The 17,741-nt window shown below is 44.3% G+C and overlaps 2 protein-coding genes across 9 annotated transcripts in view; one reads left to right on the forward strand and one right to left on the reverse strand.

Moving 5' to 3' along the window:
• Nucleotides 1-9,249, reverse strand: part of USP39 (ubiquitin specific peptidase 39) — a 33,741-nt gene extending 24,492 nt beyond the window's left edge. The window contains exons 1-5 of one of the 2 annotated variants that reach the window (XM_011369826.1): nucleotides 8,884-9,249; nucleotides 6,115-6,184; nucleotides 4,905-4,999; nucleotides 3,651-3,787; nucleotides 2,357-2,509 (exon numbers count right to left, since the gene is read on the reverse strand). In XM_011369826.1, the coding sequence (XP_011368128.1) occupies nucleotides 2,357-2,509; nucleotides 3,651-3,787; nucleotides 4,905-4,999; nucleotides 6,115-6,184; nucleotides 8,884-9,151 (723 nt within the window). In that variant the 5' untranslated portion in view covers nucleotides 9,152-9,249. Of the gene's footprint in view, nucleotides 1-2,356; nucleotides 2,510-3,650; nucleotides 3,788-4,904; nucleotides 5,000-6,114; nucleotides 6,240-8,883 lie in introns of both variants that reach the window. The other variant, XM_023536409.1, reaches the window with a different exon arrangement.
• Nucleotides 9,250-9,309: 60 nt separating this feature from the next.
• Nucleotides 9,310-17,686, forward strand: CUNH2orf68 (chromosome unknown C2orf68 homolog). 7 transcript variants are annotated; one of them, XM_023536415.1, is made up of 7 exons: nucleotides 9,311-9,451; nucleotides 9,637-9,892; nucleotides 10,101-10,293; nucleotides 10,906-11,024; nucleotides 11,920-12,071; nucleotides 16,812-16,892; nucleotides 17,373-17,686. In XM_023536415.1, exons 2-7 carry the CDS (start codon nucleotides 9,847-9,849, stop codon nucleotides 17,490-17,492), a joined length of 711 nt encoding a protein of 236 aa, XP_023392183.1. In that variant the 5' UTR covers nucleotides 9,311-9,451; nucleotides 9,637-9,846; the 3' UTR covers nucleotides 17,493-17,686. The 7 variants fall into 7 exon arrangements, with proteins under 7 accessions (XP_011368122.1, XP_023392183.1, XP_011368124.1 ...); XM_011369822.2 differs by having other exon boundaries at nucleotides 9,314-9,451; nucleotides 17,142-17,516; XM_011369820.2 differs by having other exon boundaries at nucleotides 9,310-9,451; nucleotides 16,812-17,516.
• The last annotated feature ends 55 nt before the right edge of the window (nucleotides 17,687-17,741 follow it).

Raw genomic sequence — 17,741 nt, forward strand, 5'->3', positions numbered from 1 at the left:
ACAGCACAGTGTGCCCATCTCTCAACTACACATTAAAATATGAAAATCACCTTCATAAAATTTGGTGTTTCCCCAAATGTGGTATTGAGAGAGTAGTAATAAAACCACACAACTGTATATAAAAACGAATGTACTCTTTTATGACGGAAAATGATCAAAAGGTTTCGAAAATAAGTTTTAGCTCATTAAGCAAAAAGATACAGACCAGCTATGTTAGTTCAGGAAGGACTACACGCTCATTAGTATGGGCTACAAAACTGGGGGAGAGGAGAGAGGACCATAGAACAGATTCTAAATAAATGTATTCTTCCCCCAAGTCCTTCCTGACAGGTTCATGAGTCCTTGCCCGTGCTGGACTTACTAGGAGCAAAACTTTCTTTGGTAAAGTAATCTATTTAAGGGTTTCTGCTAAATACAATAAATCCAGGTGTCTCTAGGGAAAATAACTCAGGATGCAGAGAGCACCATAACCTTAGAAGTGACGAGGAAAGCCCCTACAAGCTTAGCTCAGCCAAAGAAACAAGGACTTGCCGCTTAGAGAGTAATTACTAAAAAAAAGAGTTGCTCTCAAAAGAAGCTGAGGATGGATAAAGTTTATCCTAATTCTCAGTCACCCATGTTCTGGCTTCAGCAACAATACAAGTTAACAATAGGTATCTTCAAAGAGAAATTATCCAGTCTCCAGGTAAAGTACTTGGTCTATTCAATCCTATTTTAGTGGAAACACCATCACAGAGGGTTTGTTCATCTACTTTTAAAAAGAGAACTTCCTGTGGAAACTAAAACCCACTCACAAAGCCAAGACTAACCAACCTGACCATGTTCAAATCTTATCTGTCCATCTGTAACAGTCTTCGCAAAGCCATGAGAGACTATAAGAGGGACAGTCTCCAGTCTCTCTCCACCTAAAAACTTGACCTTTCCAGGTACTAGACAGAACACCAACGTCAGACACCAAAACTAGCAGATTTACTTTTATAATGTTATACAGAGTTCTTCGTGCAAACACATCATCAACAAAGTTTAAAAGCTAATAAGAACTAGGAGGAAATATCTGCAACATACACAATACAAAAACGCTAACATATTTCTTAATGCTCAGTAAGATGAACCAATAAAAAAGTGAACATATAAAGCTCAACAACTCATGAAAAAAATATAACTAATCAACCTCAGAAGTAAATTTAAAAAGGTAGCTTAAAATAGAGATACCTATAAAAATGGGAAAAAAATTTTCAGTGGTAACAGTGATAGTGAAAAATAAAGAACACTCTTTTGTTTTGCTGGTGGGTTTATATATTGCTATAAAACTCCCTACAGCCTAGAAGCTAGGTCCTGGATGGATTAATATAAGTGAAGGCTAAATAAATTATAACTCATCAACAAAATGGATTAATGTGTAATCATTAAGGATGCTGCATAAGAATATTTATTGATTTCACATTATAACATATAAAAATATACATATACTATGTACTTTACAGATTAAAAATATGTAAGTATGCGTATTTTTAAAATCCAGGAAAGAAATATTACAAAATGTAACTGTCACAAAGTACAAGTCTGTAAATAGAAGGATACTCACTATAACACTGGTAATAGAAAAAAAATATGAGACAAGTCAAATTTTATCTATCAATTAGGGAACAGTAAAACAAATCATGACAGTGCCACATGACAATATTATTCATGTGTGTAAATGTATTTAGAAAAAGTTTTGGAAGTCTGTATACTGTTAACTGTCCCAGGAGAGAGGTTAAGAAAAGAAAGAAATCAAGCTTTCAATTTATACTTTCCACATCTTCTTTCTCCCCTACAATAAGTGTTTATGTTAATAACTTTTTAATCAATTCTTTTTTGGTGAAGCAATTACTGATAATTTTCATATACTTACCAACATTTTCTAATTGATCTAAAATGTGCACATTACTCATATAATTTTTTAAATAACAAAACTTAACTACAAATAGGACAACTTTGGATTTCTGCCTTTCCCACTTTGGGGCTTAAGCACAGGGGCAGGACCAAGACATCTGAATGTTTGCACCATAAAAATATGCATCACCTAGCATGTGTGTTTCCTACTGGGTGTAGCCAGGCCACACACACAGACCCTATCCCTCATTCCCTGGCAGCTCCAGAGGCTATAAAAGGTGTCACCATTCAGAAGTAACACCTTGAGCAAAGATATGAATGTTATGCGTGGTGCAGAAGAAATACCCAAGCAGAGTCCTCCGTAAGACTAGGGGTCTGGAGACCATTTGACTGCACTTTACCAGAAGGCAGTCATTGCTCAGCTCAACCCTACAGTGTTCCAGGTTACCCCTCTCCCTCACTGTTCCCATCTTGATCCTACCTGAAGGACAGCATTGGCATAGTCGTTGGCCTTTATGTTATTCAGGCCCACAATACCTGGCAGGTAAGTGGTGCCATCATATGCCCGGGATAATTTGGCTTGCTTGTCCAAGTTTGCAATTTGCTGCTTTGTGAAAGTGGGCTTCAACACATACTGCAAAGCAAAAGAAAATTCTAAGTTGTTTTAGGGCAATCTACAGAGTGTACAAGATGTATTTGGAACAGCAATTTCTGCCAAAAACAAAAAACACTTTGGTCATTAATGTCTCACCACACCCCCAAAGAGCTCCCAACAATAGGTATAAAGACTGAATAACATGGAATAGGCCCTTTCCACATTACTAATATACAAGGAGGTCTCTGTGTTTAATCTAAAATTACTGAATCCCAGGTTCTCCCTCAAACCTCAGGTACAGCCAATCCCATGAAAAACGACTGCCAGAAATTGCAAGACATTCAAGTCCCTGCAGGCAGCAAGGGTCCGAGTCTCATATGGGACCTCGCACCAGGCCAGTACATGAAGCCAGAGCAGGAGCGCCTCCACCCCTGTGTGCAGGACTGAGATCTCATGACTCCCTGTGGTTGGAGGGACAGGATTAAAACCTTCCCAGTCCTAAAGCTACATGGGTCATGTCAAAGGTGGGACAGAGGTCACCACTAACTCCCTTTGAAACCTTGAACTTATTCATTTCTCCTTTTGTAAATACTGTCCACAAACACTTTAACTTCAACTATTAAGGTGTCTATAAAAGTTATAAAAACAGAGCATTCAGCACAATAAATATGCAGCTGCTTGCTGAAGAGGAAAGTAATAATCAAAAGTTCTGACATTAATCAAAGCTCAGAGAGCGAGGACTTCCCAGACTCTCTGCTAAAGTACAATGACTCCTGGCACAGGTCACAAACCAGAGCCCAGAGATGAGATGTGTTAGTCATTCTGGCCACATCATGTCAAAAGTAGCTAGGGGCTGACATGCAGCTTGATATCCACTGTCTTAAGCCAGGTCCAATTTACATCCCTACTCCAAGTGTGGATGGATAATTTATTTCATAAAAACGCTTTCACCCCAATTAATAAGTAGCCATATTTTCTCAACCCTCAACATTAAAAGCATAAATGATGGCTACATTGCAAACCATAGGCTATAATATGAATCCTGACCTTCTTTCTTGGTTTCCCTGGTTCCTCTCAAAGACGAAGGGATTAAGATTCTCCTCTAGGTGGGGCATATCCCAAGATCCCTGGGATGGCTATAGAGAGAACTGGTTTGAAACCAGCACCCTGGGACACAAACCGTGATATCCTCCAGGGAGGAATCGATGATCTCATAGTTGTCTGGAAGGCAGTAAAACTTGAGAGTGTGGAGGTTGAGGAAGACGTGGTGGCTAAACTGGACACTGTGAATGTAGGCATGAGACTTCAAACCCCGGCCTGTAGGGAAGGACAGAGGGCTGTAGAGAAGGGCAGATTCCAGAAAGGCACAGATCAAGATTGATTTTTCCTTTCATTATTTTGTACTGGAATGTGTTAATATTAGCAAAAACAAAGTACTATGCCATCCATGAAATGAATCTCTCATATAAACTTTCTCTCATCACAAAAGTTAGCAAAAAAGAATAGCACAATACTTACTTTATTTCCTAGATGGCATAAGACATCGGTTGGGGAAATTAATTTCATATGCATAAATATGAAATACATGTATATACATGTAAACATACAAATGAGCTAATTTCATATATTATCAGAAATTAATATCTATGTATTATATATAATACATTCACATATTATAGATATGCACATGCACATACATACATATCCTGTGATAGGCCCTCATCACTCAGTCCTGATTTTCCAACTGCTTGCATTCAGGACAATCCTGCGCCTAACATTCCTTTAACCAATTCAAACCCTATACGTCCTGTCAGTTCAAGTCCCACCTCCACCTCCTCCTCCATGAACTCAACAAAACAGTCCAGCTAACAATGATCTTTGCGTATTTCAACTCCTATCGTCCTTATTTATAAGCAGTGCCAAACAGTCTAGCAGCAATCTGCACAGTCTTATAGAGTTTGTTGACTGTTTTATGTGTTAACCTTGACTATTCATAAGATCTTTGTAAGAGCAAGGAATGTAGTTTACATTTCTTTTGAATCTTCCACTATACTGTATACATTTCATTTGTTTGGTCTGAATGAATGAATAAATTTCCAGAAAAGATTGAAAAAGTCCTTAGAGCAAAAGGATTCTCAGAAAAAGATGTAAGTATACAAAACACAAGATTTGAAAACCCAAAATCTTTGAGATTTCCTACACAGTCTTTCACAGGACAAATTCTTTCTTCCTTTCATATGTATTCAGGTTCTGACCAATTAGAGAACCTACTGATTTGCTAAGAGTATTACAATTTGCTGGGAACAGAAATAGGGATTAGACATGACTCCTGAGAGCAGCTTAGTTTCTTAAAAAATATATATGTGTATCTCCAGAGCAGACCGGTGGCTAGCACTGAAAACTTAGCAAGTGTATAATACAAACATTTATTTACCCTGAAAGTACTTGCCGCACACCAGACAGGCATATGCATTGATATGGGAAAGGGAGATGGAACACAGTTTCTCAAAGTCAAAGTCCAGCACACTCCTAAGAGAACCAAAACAAAACAAAAGCAATTAACAAGGATGGAATTCTAGGAAAGCACAAAAGTGAACCAGTGTTGGCTCCATGTTCCACAATGTCACATAGCATCCTGTAGAGAATGGTACAATAACCACATATAAACCATGGGTAACATCAACTATTCTTCACCTAGACAATTAATATGGCGCCTTCACTGCCAAGTCTAAAAGCAATGTCAAGGTATCCCCACCAGACACACAATGCCACTGATTCTCTTTCTTTTTAGTATTTACACCCAGCTAAAGATATTCCATTGCAATCACTTTCTCTAGAGGGAAAGCCACAAGAGGAGCAAAGTAACAGGACCCCAAAAGCATTCCAAATTAAAAGACTAGGGGTTGAAGGACATAAAAAGGTGAATAAATCCTTTTATAAAAGAAAAACTTATTTTTGTCTATAAAAACCAATGTGAAGCCTGAAGAATTTTAGGGAAATACCCACAAATAGATCTGTTCGAAAACAAAGTAATGGTATATGAGTCCTGGGAAGGTAAGAGAAAAAAACTTTATCTCCACTGAATCCACAGGTGACAAAAAAAATTTTTCTCAAATATTAACTCTAATTAATTGGTAACTGTGCTGGTAAAGCTTCACATTAAAGGAACCACTACCCACACTTGACTATTGGCATTTAAATTTAAAATAATTAAAATTAAATAAAATTTAAAACTTAGTTCCTCAAGCCACATTTCAAGTGCTCAACAGCCACAAATGGCTTGTGCCTCTAGAGTATAAATTGAAAAACATCTTGAGATATCATCTGGGATTAGGAAAAAAAAGAGAGTACCAAGACATATTTTTGTGGTTTCTCTGCTAAATCCCAGGCATCTAGAATTGTACCTAGCAGCACATAGTAAGTGCTCAATAAATATTGCTATTGACACTATGTATCCCACTGTTTCATCACACGAATTCAAAATGAGCTACAACATGCCCTCTGACACTTTAAATTGAAGAGCAAAGACTAGTAAACACAGCAAGAAGCACATTTTTTAATATGTTGTTCAAAGAACTTCCAAAGAGCTTCCTCAATAGACTCTGCTGTTCTTTCGCTGCCCTCAGCATCCCTGTCCCACTGACCTATTAATGGTATCCAGGTATGGGCAGTGGCGGCTCCTCCGGTCCTCGGAATCCACACGTCCATTCTTTGCTGAAAGGTAAATCACCACAGGCTGTGAAAATGGGCAACCCACACTCAGGGTCAACTACCAACACAAAGAAATACAGAAATAGGAAACATTAATTAGGGTGACCACCATACAAGTAGCCTGGCAACACCCCAAAAAAAAGCCCACTAATGGAACAAGCCACAAACTGAGAGACTATATTTGAATTACAAATGATTTGTTTGCAGATAACATAAAGAAATCTAGTGAAACAATTAAAAACAAAAAGTAACCCAACAGAAAATGAGGAATACAGTCACAAACACATAAAAAGATGCTTAACGTCATCAACAATCAAGAAAATGCTAATCTTGTACAACAATATACATTCATAACCGCCGGTGTAAAATATAAAATGGGAAAATTCCAAATGTTGGCAAATATGTGGAGCAATGAGAAATGCTCATATACTGGTGGTGGGAGTGAGAACTGTTACAACCTCTTGGAAAACAGTACAACAAGATCAAAGCTGAAAATATACAGATCCTTTGACCCAGCAATCTATTTATACACCCTAGAGAAGTTTTTGCACACATACACCAGGAGTACTTTACTAAAAAATATTTACAGCATCAATATTTAAAAGAGCCTAAGCTGGAAACAACCCAAATGTCTAGCACAAATAAAATAAAGAAATATATTTTGGCATATCATTAATGGAACACTAAGCGGCCATGAACATCTACCTGGATGAGCCTCAAAAATATGGCCATCGGTGGGGCGGGGCGGGGGGAGCCGGTGGCAAATCGGAAGACTACATGATTCCATTTACATCAAATACAAAATAAAACACGGTACTACTTTAGGGACACATATGAGGTAAAACTATAAATAAAAGCAGAATTAGGAAAAGATTCAGAATAGCAATTACCTGAGCAAGGAAGGAAGGTATATACAACTGGGAAGGGGCCTACGGCAGCTTCTAAGGTACTGGTTACATACCACTTCTTAAGCTGAACAGTGTTAGGAAACAATTCTCCATTGGTCTCTTGTGTTTCTGCACATATTGTGACCAGAGACACTAACTGCATCCAGACTATCTTGTCAAGAATGTCTGTAAACTGAACGACCTTGGAAGTTAGAGATAGTATCTCCCTACGGAGCAAAGGAGAGGCAAGCTCACAGCCCATTATAAAAGATTCCGGCTCTCTAAGTTAAGAGTATCTTTCCTGTAAGGCCATCCACTGGATCCAATGGGTTCCCTTCATATTGCACTATGTGAACTGACTTGGGGAAATGACTTGGGAAACTAACACCAAAGCTACTTTTAGTTACTGTTACTGCTGTAATAAACTGTCAAGTCCAACAGCCCCATGTCTTCCTTCAGCATCCATGAAATTGTGGCAGGCTAACTGAGTAGCTTGCAAATAGAGTAAAATCTCAGACCCTTCACAATTCTTGACCAGTGGCAGATTTAAGGATGTACAGCCACACTCTTCTTTACAATGTACTTCTGCATTACATTCAGTCCATCTTAGTACCTGTGATCTGTTCCATAATAAAAATAAAAGGAAAAAAGACAAGACAGTTAACAGCAACTGGGATCCTAGTGTGTCCCAGAGAAAACAATTTCCATACCACCACTATGCAAAATATCTAAGAAATAATTTCTCTTCCAAAGAAAAGGGAAAACTGAGTCTGACAGTGTTTAAGTAAAGGAAATTGGAGAATACCCTGAAATTATTAACTCAATTATGCAAAAAATATTTATCAAGCACTTTGTATGAGTAAGGTGCTATTCTGGACCCTATGTGTAATGCAAAATAAGTCAAACACAGGACTCTGGGCAAGAAATTTAAAAGTTAAGAGTATAATCATATACAGATAACAAAGACCAGAGGCAGAAGTACAAAGTCTTGGAGAATAAGGAATACCTCTCCCCCAAATCCTGCCCCTAACATGTAGCCTAGTTATATGTTCACCTGCTACTTCAATAGGGACCTACTAATTCACCAAAAAGAAAGTATATAGGATCGTGTTCAAACCAGGAGTTCCGAGAAACAAAAGATAAAATTGAGGTAAACAGGAAAAGATTCAGAAGTGGTGAAACCTATTTAATGATAAGATATCCTCATTAAGACGCAATTAGGAGTCGACTGAGTGCAGCGGAGAAAGGCAGAAGGTGCAATCACAGGGAGGAAAGGACAGACCTCGCTAGCAGTTGCTGGGACTCTTAAAGGTCATGGGTTCCAGGACTAATTTACAGAGGTACATGCACGTGAAACTCACTTTCCCAAACCACAGTGACTCAGTATCACAGGCAGCTTTAGAATCCGTATCTCCTGGCTGCTACGGCCGGGGGGATAACGGGGTAAGATGGTGCAGATGGCCCAGGGAGTTCAGGCACTCAACGCTCGTCTAATTCCGGAAATTACAGCAAGGCTCAATCCTCAGGTGTCTTGTAAAAACTGAAGGAAATCATAGCACAACGCCTGGCCCGCGTTAGGCATTCAATGAAGAAAAGCTGCTGCTATTATTGCTGTTAGAAATCTTATAACTATGGTTACTATTAAGGCTAGTACTATCCTCATTAAGACGCAATCGAGTCGGGTCGCGGACACCGGTGAAGTGTGGATTCCCCCCCCCCCCAATCTGGGAAGGGAAGGCTGGAAAAAGAAAAACGAGAACGCTCGAGTAAAGCTAGCGCCTACCCCAGCCAGCGCCTACCCCGGCCCCCGCGCACCTCGCACCTCCCGCTCAGGCTCGGAGTCTTCGTCCGCCTCGCGCTCCCGCTTCACCCGCACCGCCGGTAGGACAGGAGCAGCGGCCTCGCGCGCGCTCGCCGGCTCGACCTCTCGCTTCACGCGCACTGGGCTGCCCCGGGAGTTCGGCGCCTCGGTCTCCCGCTCTCGATCTCGCTCCCGCTTGACGCGACCCGAGTTGACCCGTGACTCGGACTCGCGCTTCCCACGGGTGGAAGCACGAGACTCCCGCTTGGACCGACCGGACATCGCCACTACCAGCCGAATAGTCCAGCGCAAGAGCTAGGAACGCTCAAGCTCGCGGCAAGCAGCCAATCAGAAACGGGCTGTTACGGAGCCCAAAGCTCTCTACGAGTCGTCGACGAGGACAAATTACGCCGCAGGAAACCGGAAAGTACTGTGTTTCTTGTGGCCTCTGCGATTGCGTGCGCACCTGAGGACGATCTGCGGGCCTACGGCCCACATACCCGAAATTTTCTTTTTAAAGAGGCAGGAGCCTTCTACTGGCTGAGGAATTTCTGGATAAAAGCAGCTGTCATGGGCCCCCAGGTATCTTCAAGATACTTTGTGCCCCCGGGGCGGAGGGGTTGGGAAGGGGCGTCTCCACAGTCTCCGTGCTACGGAGACCGACTCCCCTGCACAAGAGAACTAGGCGACATCCCCAAATCATCTCTTTCCTGCAACAACCCGGAGTCTCTAATTCCACATTTAGCGGATTGTTCTTGTTTTCACAGGAAAACCCAAACGTTGAACAGAGGGGATTTACAGTGATGCTAATAAAACAGGCTTCCGGGCCTGTAACTTTCGCGACACCTCTTACGACCCAGGACTTTGTACGGTTCTACTGAGGTGTTTTAAAATAAACCGCACGTTTAAGGTGTGCAATTTACTCAATACTGCCCAATGGACGTATATACACTGGGACTATCACCAGGATCAAGATAATGAACCTACCAACCAGGCCCAAAAGTGTCTGCTTTGCCACTACTGGTTAGTTTGCGTTTTCTAAAGTTTTATATACAGAGACGCACACAGTGTGTCCTTTTTGGCACAGCCGTTTTCCCTCGGCGTTCTTAAGGTTCATCCATGCCGTATCAACAGCGCGTTCCTTTGGACTGCTCCTCAGTATTCATTCTTTGTGTACCACAGTTTGTCCCTATTGTAATCACGAACTCCTAATTTTGTCTATTTTTTTAAGGCGGACTCGAAAATGGCGCATGCTCAGACCCCCTAAAAGCCCTGGGTCCTCCCGCGGAGGCAGTTAAGACATCAGGGCCGGTGACCGCAGAGCTCTGGCACTGGGCGGGCAGTGCGGGCCCCGGCGGGGAGCTGCGCAGCCGGGGCACCGCTACGTGCTCTGCCAGAGCACTCACCTCCTCACAACTCCTAAGGTAAGTGCTCTCCGAGTCTCCCTTTACAAATGAGAAAACTGAGGGTTCAGTAGTCACGCAGCTGATGATGGAGTTTCACAGCACCCTATCCCCAGAGAAAGGACAGGAAGGCTTCACGTCGAACGCTGAGTGGTGTCACGGGTGCCCGAATTGTCTGACGTATCAGCAGTAAGCCTAAATTCTCGTTTCTTCTCCATTATGTCACAAAGAAAAGCCCCGCCCGGGGCGTGGAAGTCGCGCACGCCCCACCCCCTCCCGCTCCGGGAACTCAGCGCGCTGCGCCGCTCGGCCCCGCGGCCTTTTAGGGGCGGAAGGTCAGGCGGCTAGGCCGGAAGGCGAGCGGGGGGCGGTACCGAGCTCTCCGGGCGGGAGGGCGGCTGTTGGGGCCGTTGGGGCGGCAGCGGATCCGCGCCCAGGGCTCCAGATGGAAGCGGCCCCGGATCTCGGGCCGGGGCTCTGCTGCAAGCCTGGCGGGCGGCTGGACATGAGCCACGGCTTCGTGCACCACATCCGACGGAACCAACTCGCCCGGTACCGCCCTGCCCCCGCTGCCCCCCTAACCCCCAGCCAACCCTGCCCGGTTGTCCCTGATTCCCGCTCGGCTCCCCGCAGGGACGACTACGACAAGAAGGTGAAGCAGGCAGCCAAGGAAAAGGCGAGGAGGCGGCACACGCCCGCGCCAACGAGACCTCGCAAGCCCGATCGGCAAGTGTATCTGCCGCGACGCCGAGGTGAGGCCGCCCGCCGCGCCTGCCTTCAAGCCCGCGCGCTCTCTGCCAGCCCCGGGCCCTCTGCCTCAACGCAGGCCTCTTTATATGGAAACAAACCACTTTCTATTCCCTAAGGTTTAGTTAATCTTGTCCCTTTCTGGAACCTCCACCTCGACGCTCCCTAGTCTCCGCTCAGTGATTCTTTCTAGAGAACAGGGAGGGCTCGTGGCCCCCAGTTAAACATCACTATTACAGAACATACCTGGGAGTCAGCAAGAAGTCTGCCGATTTGCCCCATCATACAGTATATTCGTATTGCCACTACCTAACAGAGAAGAGGCTCGGCAGAGCTATAGGCGACGGGAACATAATGTAGAATGAAGCCCAAACCCAGTTAAAAGTCCTTTTTCCCCAGTTTTATTCCTCAGGCCTAGAGATCATAGTTAACATGTGATGTTAGATTTGTTGATCATTACATAAAGTGCTTTTAGGTCTTCTGTATATTAAATCATACTGTTTCCATAGGACTCCATAAAATAGGAAGTGCTATGGTTTCTGTTTCAGTGAGTAAAAACAGCCGCAGAGAGGTTAAGTAACTTGCCCAAAAATCTCAGAGCTAGTAAATAACAGAGCCTGGATTTGAACCCAGGCAGAGCTTTATCTACCTTTCCACTATCTTCCAACCCTATTAACTAGAAAATGTGCATTGTATACCTACTGTGTGACAAGACTGCTGGCCCTGGAGAAGGGATACAAAGGTAAATAAAACTCCTGACTGGCAGCACATTTCACACACATACACACACACACATGCACATGCGTGCAAGCGCATGAAAAGATTGGGGATTTTTATATCTTTGAGTAGGGGCTCCAGCAGCCTTCTCCTTTTCCCTCTTACTCTGGTTCATCCTTCCAGATGGCTCTACCCACCCAAGCAACCCAGACTGTGAGGAGTCCGGTGAAAGCAGCAGTAGTGGTGGCTCCGAGCCAGAGCCTTCTGGCCGTCAGCTCTTCTGCTTAGAATATGAGGCAGACAGCGGAGAAGTCACATCAGTTATCGTGTATCAGGTACGCCTGGTGGAAACAGGTACAGCCTGAAGGTCTTGGGACATGGTAGAAATCACTGCCAGATGCTGAGCCACTGTTTTCATCAGGGCCAGTGGGAAGTATCTGCTCCACATGAGAGCATAGACTGCTAGGCAATGCTTTTGAGCACAACTCACTCCTGTCACACAGTGATTCTCAGCGGGCAACAGGGAGGTATCATGGCCTGCAGTTGAAAATCACTATCACAGGGGATACCTGGGAAATGACAGGCACTGGCAAGAATTGTGAGTCAGAGTTCTTTAAGAGTGTTGTCTAGGAACAGGGCAGTCGCCTTTCCAGAAGAGGCCAGGCCCTGAGTTTCCTGACTCTTCCTCTACGTAGGACGATGATCCAGGAAGGGTGAGTGAGGAGGTGTCAGCGCACACGCCTCTGGATCCACCCATGCGAGAGGCCCTCAAGTTGCGCATCCAGGAGGAGATTGCAAAGCGCCAGAGCCAACACTGACCAGGCTGAAAGCATTCCCTCCTGGCTGGATTCACTGCCCCGGGAGTTCACCCCTAGTTTGGGGGTGCCAGGACCAGTCTGGGCTGATCTTGAGACACACATTTACATCCCAGAGCTGCCACATCCACAGGAAAAAAGTATTGTAGAGACTGCCTGGCCACCTCCTTTGTAGCCATTCTTTCTTGTATATTGGCCCATTTTACCAGCCTAATATTTTGGAATTTTTAAGAATTTTTTTTGGCTAGCTTGGTATTCTGAAAGCAGAGACTCCAGAGAGAGCCGAGGTCTGTGAAGCCTTGTGCCAACGTGCTGCTTTCTCACCGAGTTCATATCCCTGGGACACCAGGCCACTGCCGCTCCAATCAGCTATGTGAGCCATGTTTGTTATTTTCATTCATGTTTTCCAAGATCTTTTTTTCAGCTGTTTCTTTATTCTTTCCTTTTTTGTGTGTGTGTGTGTGTGTGTCAGAGTCTAATCAGATCCATCCCACCCCCTACCTCCCAGTGTGACTTTGTACCTCCAGCTGCTCAGGACTCTGGAGGTGTGGGGTTCTGGGGATCTGCGTTTCTAACAAGCTCTCCCAGTAATTCTGATAACCAGTAAAGTGGGAGATCTTCATTTTTAAGGCTGACTTGCAAGCATGTCTCCCCCTTCTATGGTTTTTTCAAGTTTCTGTCATGCCCTACTAATTTGCACTGTCTAGATAAGGAGACCTAGATTTTAAGGATCCTAAATTTTAAGGATTTCTTGCAGCAAAACCTGTTTTGGTTAGGACTATGGAATTCCAGCTTTCAACCTCATCCCTAAAGGGGAATTATCAAATCAAGCTTGAAATTGCCTTTCCAAATATGATTTAACAGTCCTGAACATACATACAAAGAGAAATTCAACATTAGCAATAACCGCCAGTTTCAACCCTAGTTGCAAAGAAAAAAAAAAGGCTGAAAACAACGCCCCAGAGGGAGTAACAAAAACCTCTCATCTGCTCTTTCCCTGCCCCATGCTTTCTTTTCTACCTCCCAAGAGTTTTTAAACTTTAGAATAAAATCCCAGGAATATCACTGCTTTCACCCAAGTGAGCACTTTTCTTAATACAGGGTTAGGCTAAGATTTGAGAAATCCACAAGATATCCTGTGTACTGTAGCTCCAAGCCACTTCATTCTTCCAGCACATAGGCCTAACCTCAATGACTTGAAATTTGGAGTTTATTTGAGCCTGTGAGCACTGAGACTTCTTGAAACAAAAGTCCCCTGCCCCAGGGGTTTCTCCATATCAGGGTGTCAGGATCAGTCTGGGGTCTGTCTTAGCTGCTTTTCTCTTAAAGGATACCTGAGGGCACTCTTAAACTACATCATTAAAATGCCACAAGCCACAACAAGTGACAGTGGAATGCAGGGAGAGTGAGCGAGGTAGACAAGTTTAGAAGGGCCTGATTGTGAAGGCAGCCAGAGATCAGAGTGCTCCTGACCCGTAAAGCTGGCCCAAGGTTAAATGCCTTCAGCATGCCAATCCTGGGCCTAGTTCTACTTTTAAAGGAGAAAGTCTGCCCTTTATTTAGGTGGGCTCAAAGTGCCTTTTGACTTACAATGTAAACTATCCTCCAGAGCCTCCTGGATCTAGGAGGCTGTACCATCCCAATCTCCCTGAAGCTCAGAGGACCAGTCATTTTAGTCTTCCAGCTCTTCAACTCATCTTCTGACTTGGACATAGAATTTCACTGGAGTTCTTAGGCTTCCCAGTCTGGAAATACTTTTGAGGTCCATCTTCTCACAGCTGGATGGCCTCCTTCCTGGATTTACTGCAGATTTTAGAAACAGGACCAGAAGAGGAAGTTGGGGGCACAGCACCTGAAATTTTAGCCTCCATTCCTGTTTTGTGAGAAGGGAAACGTGTACCTATTGTCTTTATGTTTGTCATGTAATCTTCACACACTCAGGTAAGAAACTTATGAGAACTCCTTACACGTAAACTTTTTCTTGAGGCACTTTATCAGGTGCATATATTCTCCACCCAAGAAAGCATTCTAAGTTTTAGCTAATTTATGCAGTATGACTATATAAAGCACTAAGCCTGGTATTTAAATGAGTTGTCTTTCAGAGCAGGCCTATTGGTGGTGAGGCTGCTGTGGTTCCAGGCATGCCTGAAATGTTTCTCTGGTGATGACCCTCAGCCAATTGACCGCCTTGTGGCTCAGGCTCATTGCTATTGCCACTCCTCATCTGGGGTCCAAAATGGTACTATCCAGTTTTTTCACCAGACTTGCCTCCAGACATCTCTCAGCTGTTTTCAAAAATCAGTGCTTTGCCATCAAGGACCATGTCCAGAGCATTTCCCACAGGCTCTGGAGATGTCCCAAAGAGGACTGTCCCATGCTGTGTGGTGCAGTGGCAAGTATTAGACTAGCTGGAGCTTTCCATCAGGTTGCTTCAGATTCAACACTCACTTGACTAGTCTTGGCTGTCTAAAAAAAAGAAATCTAGTAGCTTGATAGGCATATCTCATGCCCATCCAAAATTAAATGTTCTTCACTCACTGAGGGCAAGCCTTGGGTTTTAAGGTTTTGTGTTTCCTGGGCCACAATGGGTGATGTTACAAATAGAAAGAAGCTAGGGTTTGCTGGGACTTTGGACTGCGCAAGAATAAACATGAAAGCTTGAGTTCCAGCCAGTTGGCAAGCATGGAAATTTTTGACGAACTAAAAGCAAGAAGAGAAAAGAATATAAAGCCTTTTGTATTGAGCGAGAGTAGGATCCTGTGGAGCCTGGCCATCCAGTAGAAAGGACCAGCATGGGCAATACCAAAGCTTCTACCAATGGATGAGCCTCTGAAAGGGACATTCCATCTCCGTAGTCCACCCTGAGGGGCACTGCCTACTAGAGATTAGCTTATGGAGCTGGAAGAAACCCTTTGGGGTAGTGTGTATCCAACCTGCTGTGCATTTGGTGAGATCTGTGGATGGTCAGGCAGTGGATCCCCAGTTGGTTCGCAAATGTAAATGAGGCCTTTACATACAGAAAAGGGAATAAGAACAGATTGTTTTCCTACCTCAGAGCCTTTTGGGAGATTCACCATGGAATGTTGACAATTATTTGAAACATTTTAAGCTCTCTCCTTGAATGCTTGTCCTGTCCCTAAGGAATTAGATGGCTGAGAAGCCATAGGCATCCACCCCAAATTTCCCCAGTAATTGGAGTGATGCTAGAAGTGAAAATCTGAGTGAATGGCTTCTCTGCCTTCTCAGAGCCACCAGAATGACAGATTTGTTGCACTGGTTATGTCGTGGTAAATATATAAAAAGCCATACATTCTTCTGTTTTCTCATTTCAGTGTTTCTGTGTGGATGAATAAAGTGAAGTATGCTAATTATTTGAATATCCTGGAAGGAGAGTACTTTTCAAAGACAGTATTCTTTTTAATCAATAAACTTACTATTTTTACAGCACTGTTTTTGCCAAGAGTTATGAATCACTTGTGTACATAAGGGAAGTGAAGATTAAATGCCTGCCCCAAAGTCATCCAGCACCACAGACCAGCACTTGAAACCTCATCTCTTGCTTTGCCTGACTATTTTAGGAACTGTCCCAGTGGGAGCATAACATCTAGACTTATGCAGCTTTAGAGCTGGAAGAGACTTTTAAAGACATCTGATCCTACTTCTGTCTGATACACAACTCTCTACCAACTACCCATGAAGAACCCTTCTATCACAGGGAGCTATATCTTGGGGTAATTCTGTTTTAGGGACTACTCAGATTGTCCTATTAAGCCAAAATCTGCCTTCTTGTGAGATCTCTGGAGCACCTGTCTACCCACTTTATGTAAAAACAGCCACTTTAGAAGCAGAGTAGTCCTTTCAGGCCTACCCATGATAAAAGTTGGACATGAACGCAAACCCCGATCTAAGAATCACAGTACTAATGAGGCAGGAAATGCTGAGAGTTCACAGCACCATTGGGCAGTTGAGAAAAGGTAGCCCAGTCCAATGGGAACACACCTGCGAAGGAATATGGTGCCTTTCTGAATTGGAAAGAGGGACCCATTTGTCCTAGGGCACAGAGCATGGCCCATTCAGCCAAATGTACAGTGATTGCTCTGCATAGCCATACTTCTTGGCCTTGCTTTAACTTGTCCTGATATGATCTGGAAAAGGGCTCTCCAACAGTTTTCCTCTTTCTGCTTTTTACCTGCTACTGGATTCAGAAATGTTTCTCTTGTCAAGCCATTGTCCAGCTTATCTGCTCCATCTCCCCAACAGGACCGGGCCCTGTTTTACCTTTGCCCCACCAATGCTGTGGAACTTCAGCTCCCTACCTCTTGGCAGCCTGGGCCCCTTCAGGTATGTTGGTGCCAAAAGCTCTCAACAGATGCTGGGCTGTCATTTAAAGTGCCAGGCACTCTTCTGATAGGTGCAAGGAAGTATTCTACCCTTTTAATCAGGAAAGGAACTAGGAGGGTACTCTTGACCTGTAAATTTGGGTGAAGCTGGTGGGTAATTTATTCACACTATCCTGTTTCCTTTTCTCAAATTGCTGGGTCTCTCGACTTCCTCTTGCCTACCAACATCTGGCCATGTGTGTCTCCTTAGAATGGATATCCACTGGTCTCTGAAGCATTGTTTAAGTAAGTGTTGAGCAGTCAGGAAACATGTTTTGGACACTGACTTCTGGACAGCACTCTCTACCTGTACCCTTGAAAGTGCATCCGGTGAAAGCATCCTCCAGAGTTTGCTGAGTCGAGGTTAGCATAAGCCAAGTCCAGGGCGCCTGAATTTAAGGAACAGCCACGGCTTCCTAAGGACCCGTCTCGCCTTGGACAGAGGCAGGCACACGGCGCCACGTTGACGGAGATAACCCGAAGTCTCACTGTCGGCCCGACCAGGCTGCATAAAGTGCCAGAGGTGGAGGGAGTCTTCCTTCAGCCACGTGCACCACGATAATCACAGGTGGTGTTGGAAGACCGTGCAGCCCCCGAGCTTCCCGCCTCCCTAAGCTTCCACCACAGGAACTGGGGCAAAGGGACTAACTACTCGGCATCTCGGAGTCAGAAGCACCGTCCGAGTCTCACGCCTCGGCCATCGCGCCTAGGTCCCCGAAGCTGGAGCACCACCCCCGCTACACAAGGACGCCGCGCGGGACCCCGGGACTTGTAGTCCTAGACGGGGCGCGGGCGCCAGGATCCAGGCGCC

This window comes from Pteropus vampyrus, unplaced genomic scaffold (assembly GCF_000151845.1).
Source record: "Pteropus vampyrus isolate Shadow unplaced genomic scaffold, Pvam_2.0 Scaffold156, whole genome shotgun sequence".
Taxonomy (NCBI): Eukaryota; Metazoa; Chordata; class Mammalia; order Chiroptera; family Pteropodidae; genus Pteropus; species Pteropus vampyrus.

Excerpts from the sequence above, each read along its gene's own strand:
- CUNH2orf68 (XM_011369820.2), top strand. The coding sequence starts at position 9,847 with ATGAACCTACCAACCAGGCCCAAAAGTGTCTGCTTTGCCACTACTG. Across the intron at positions 9,893-10,100 it reads TGTCTGCTTTGCCACTACTG|GCGGACTCGAAAATGGCGCA; the intron begins GTTAGTTTGCGT and ends TATTTTTTTAAG. Across the intron at positions 10,294-10,905 it reads ACCTCCTCACAACTCCTAAG|GGACGACTACGACAAGAAGG; the intron begins GTAAGTGCTCTC and ends GGCTCCCCGCAG.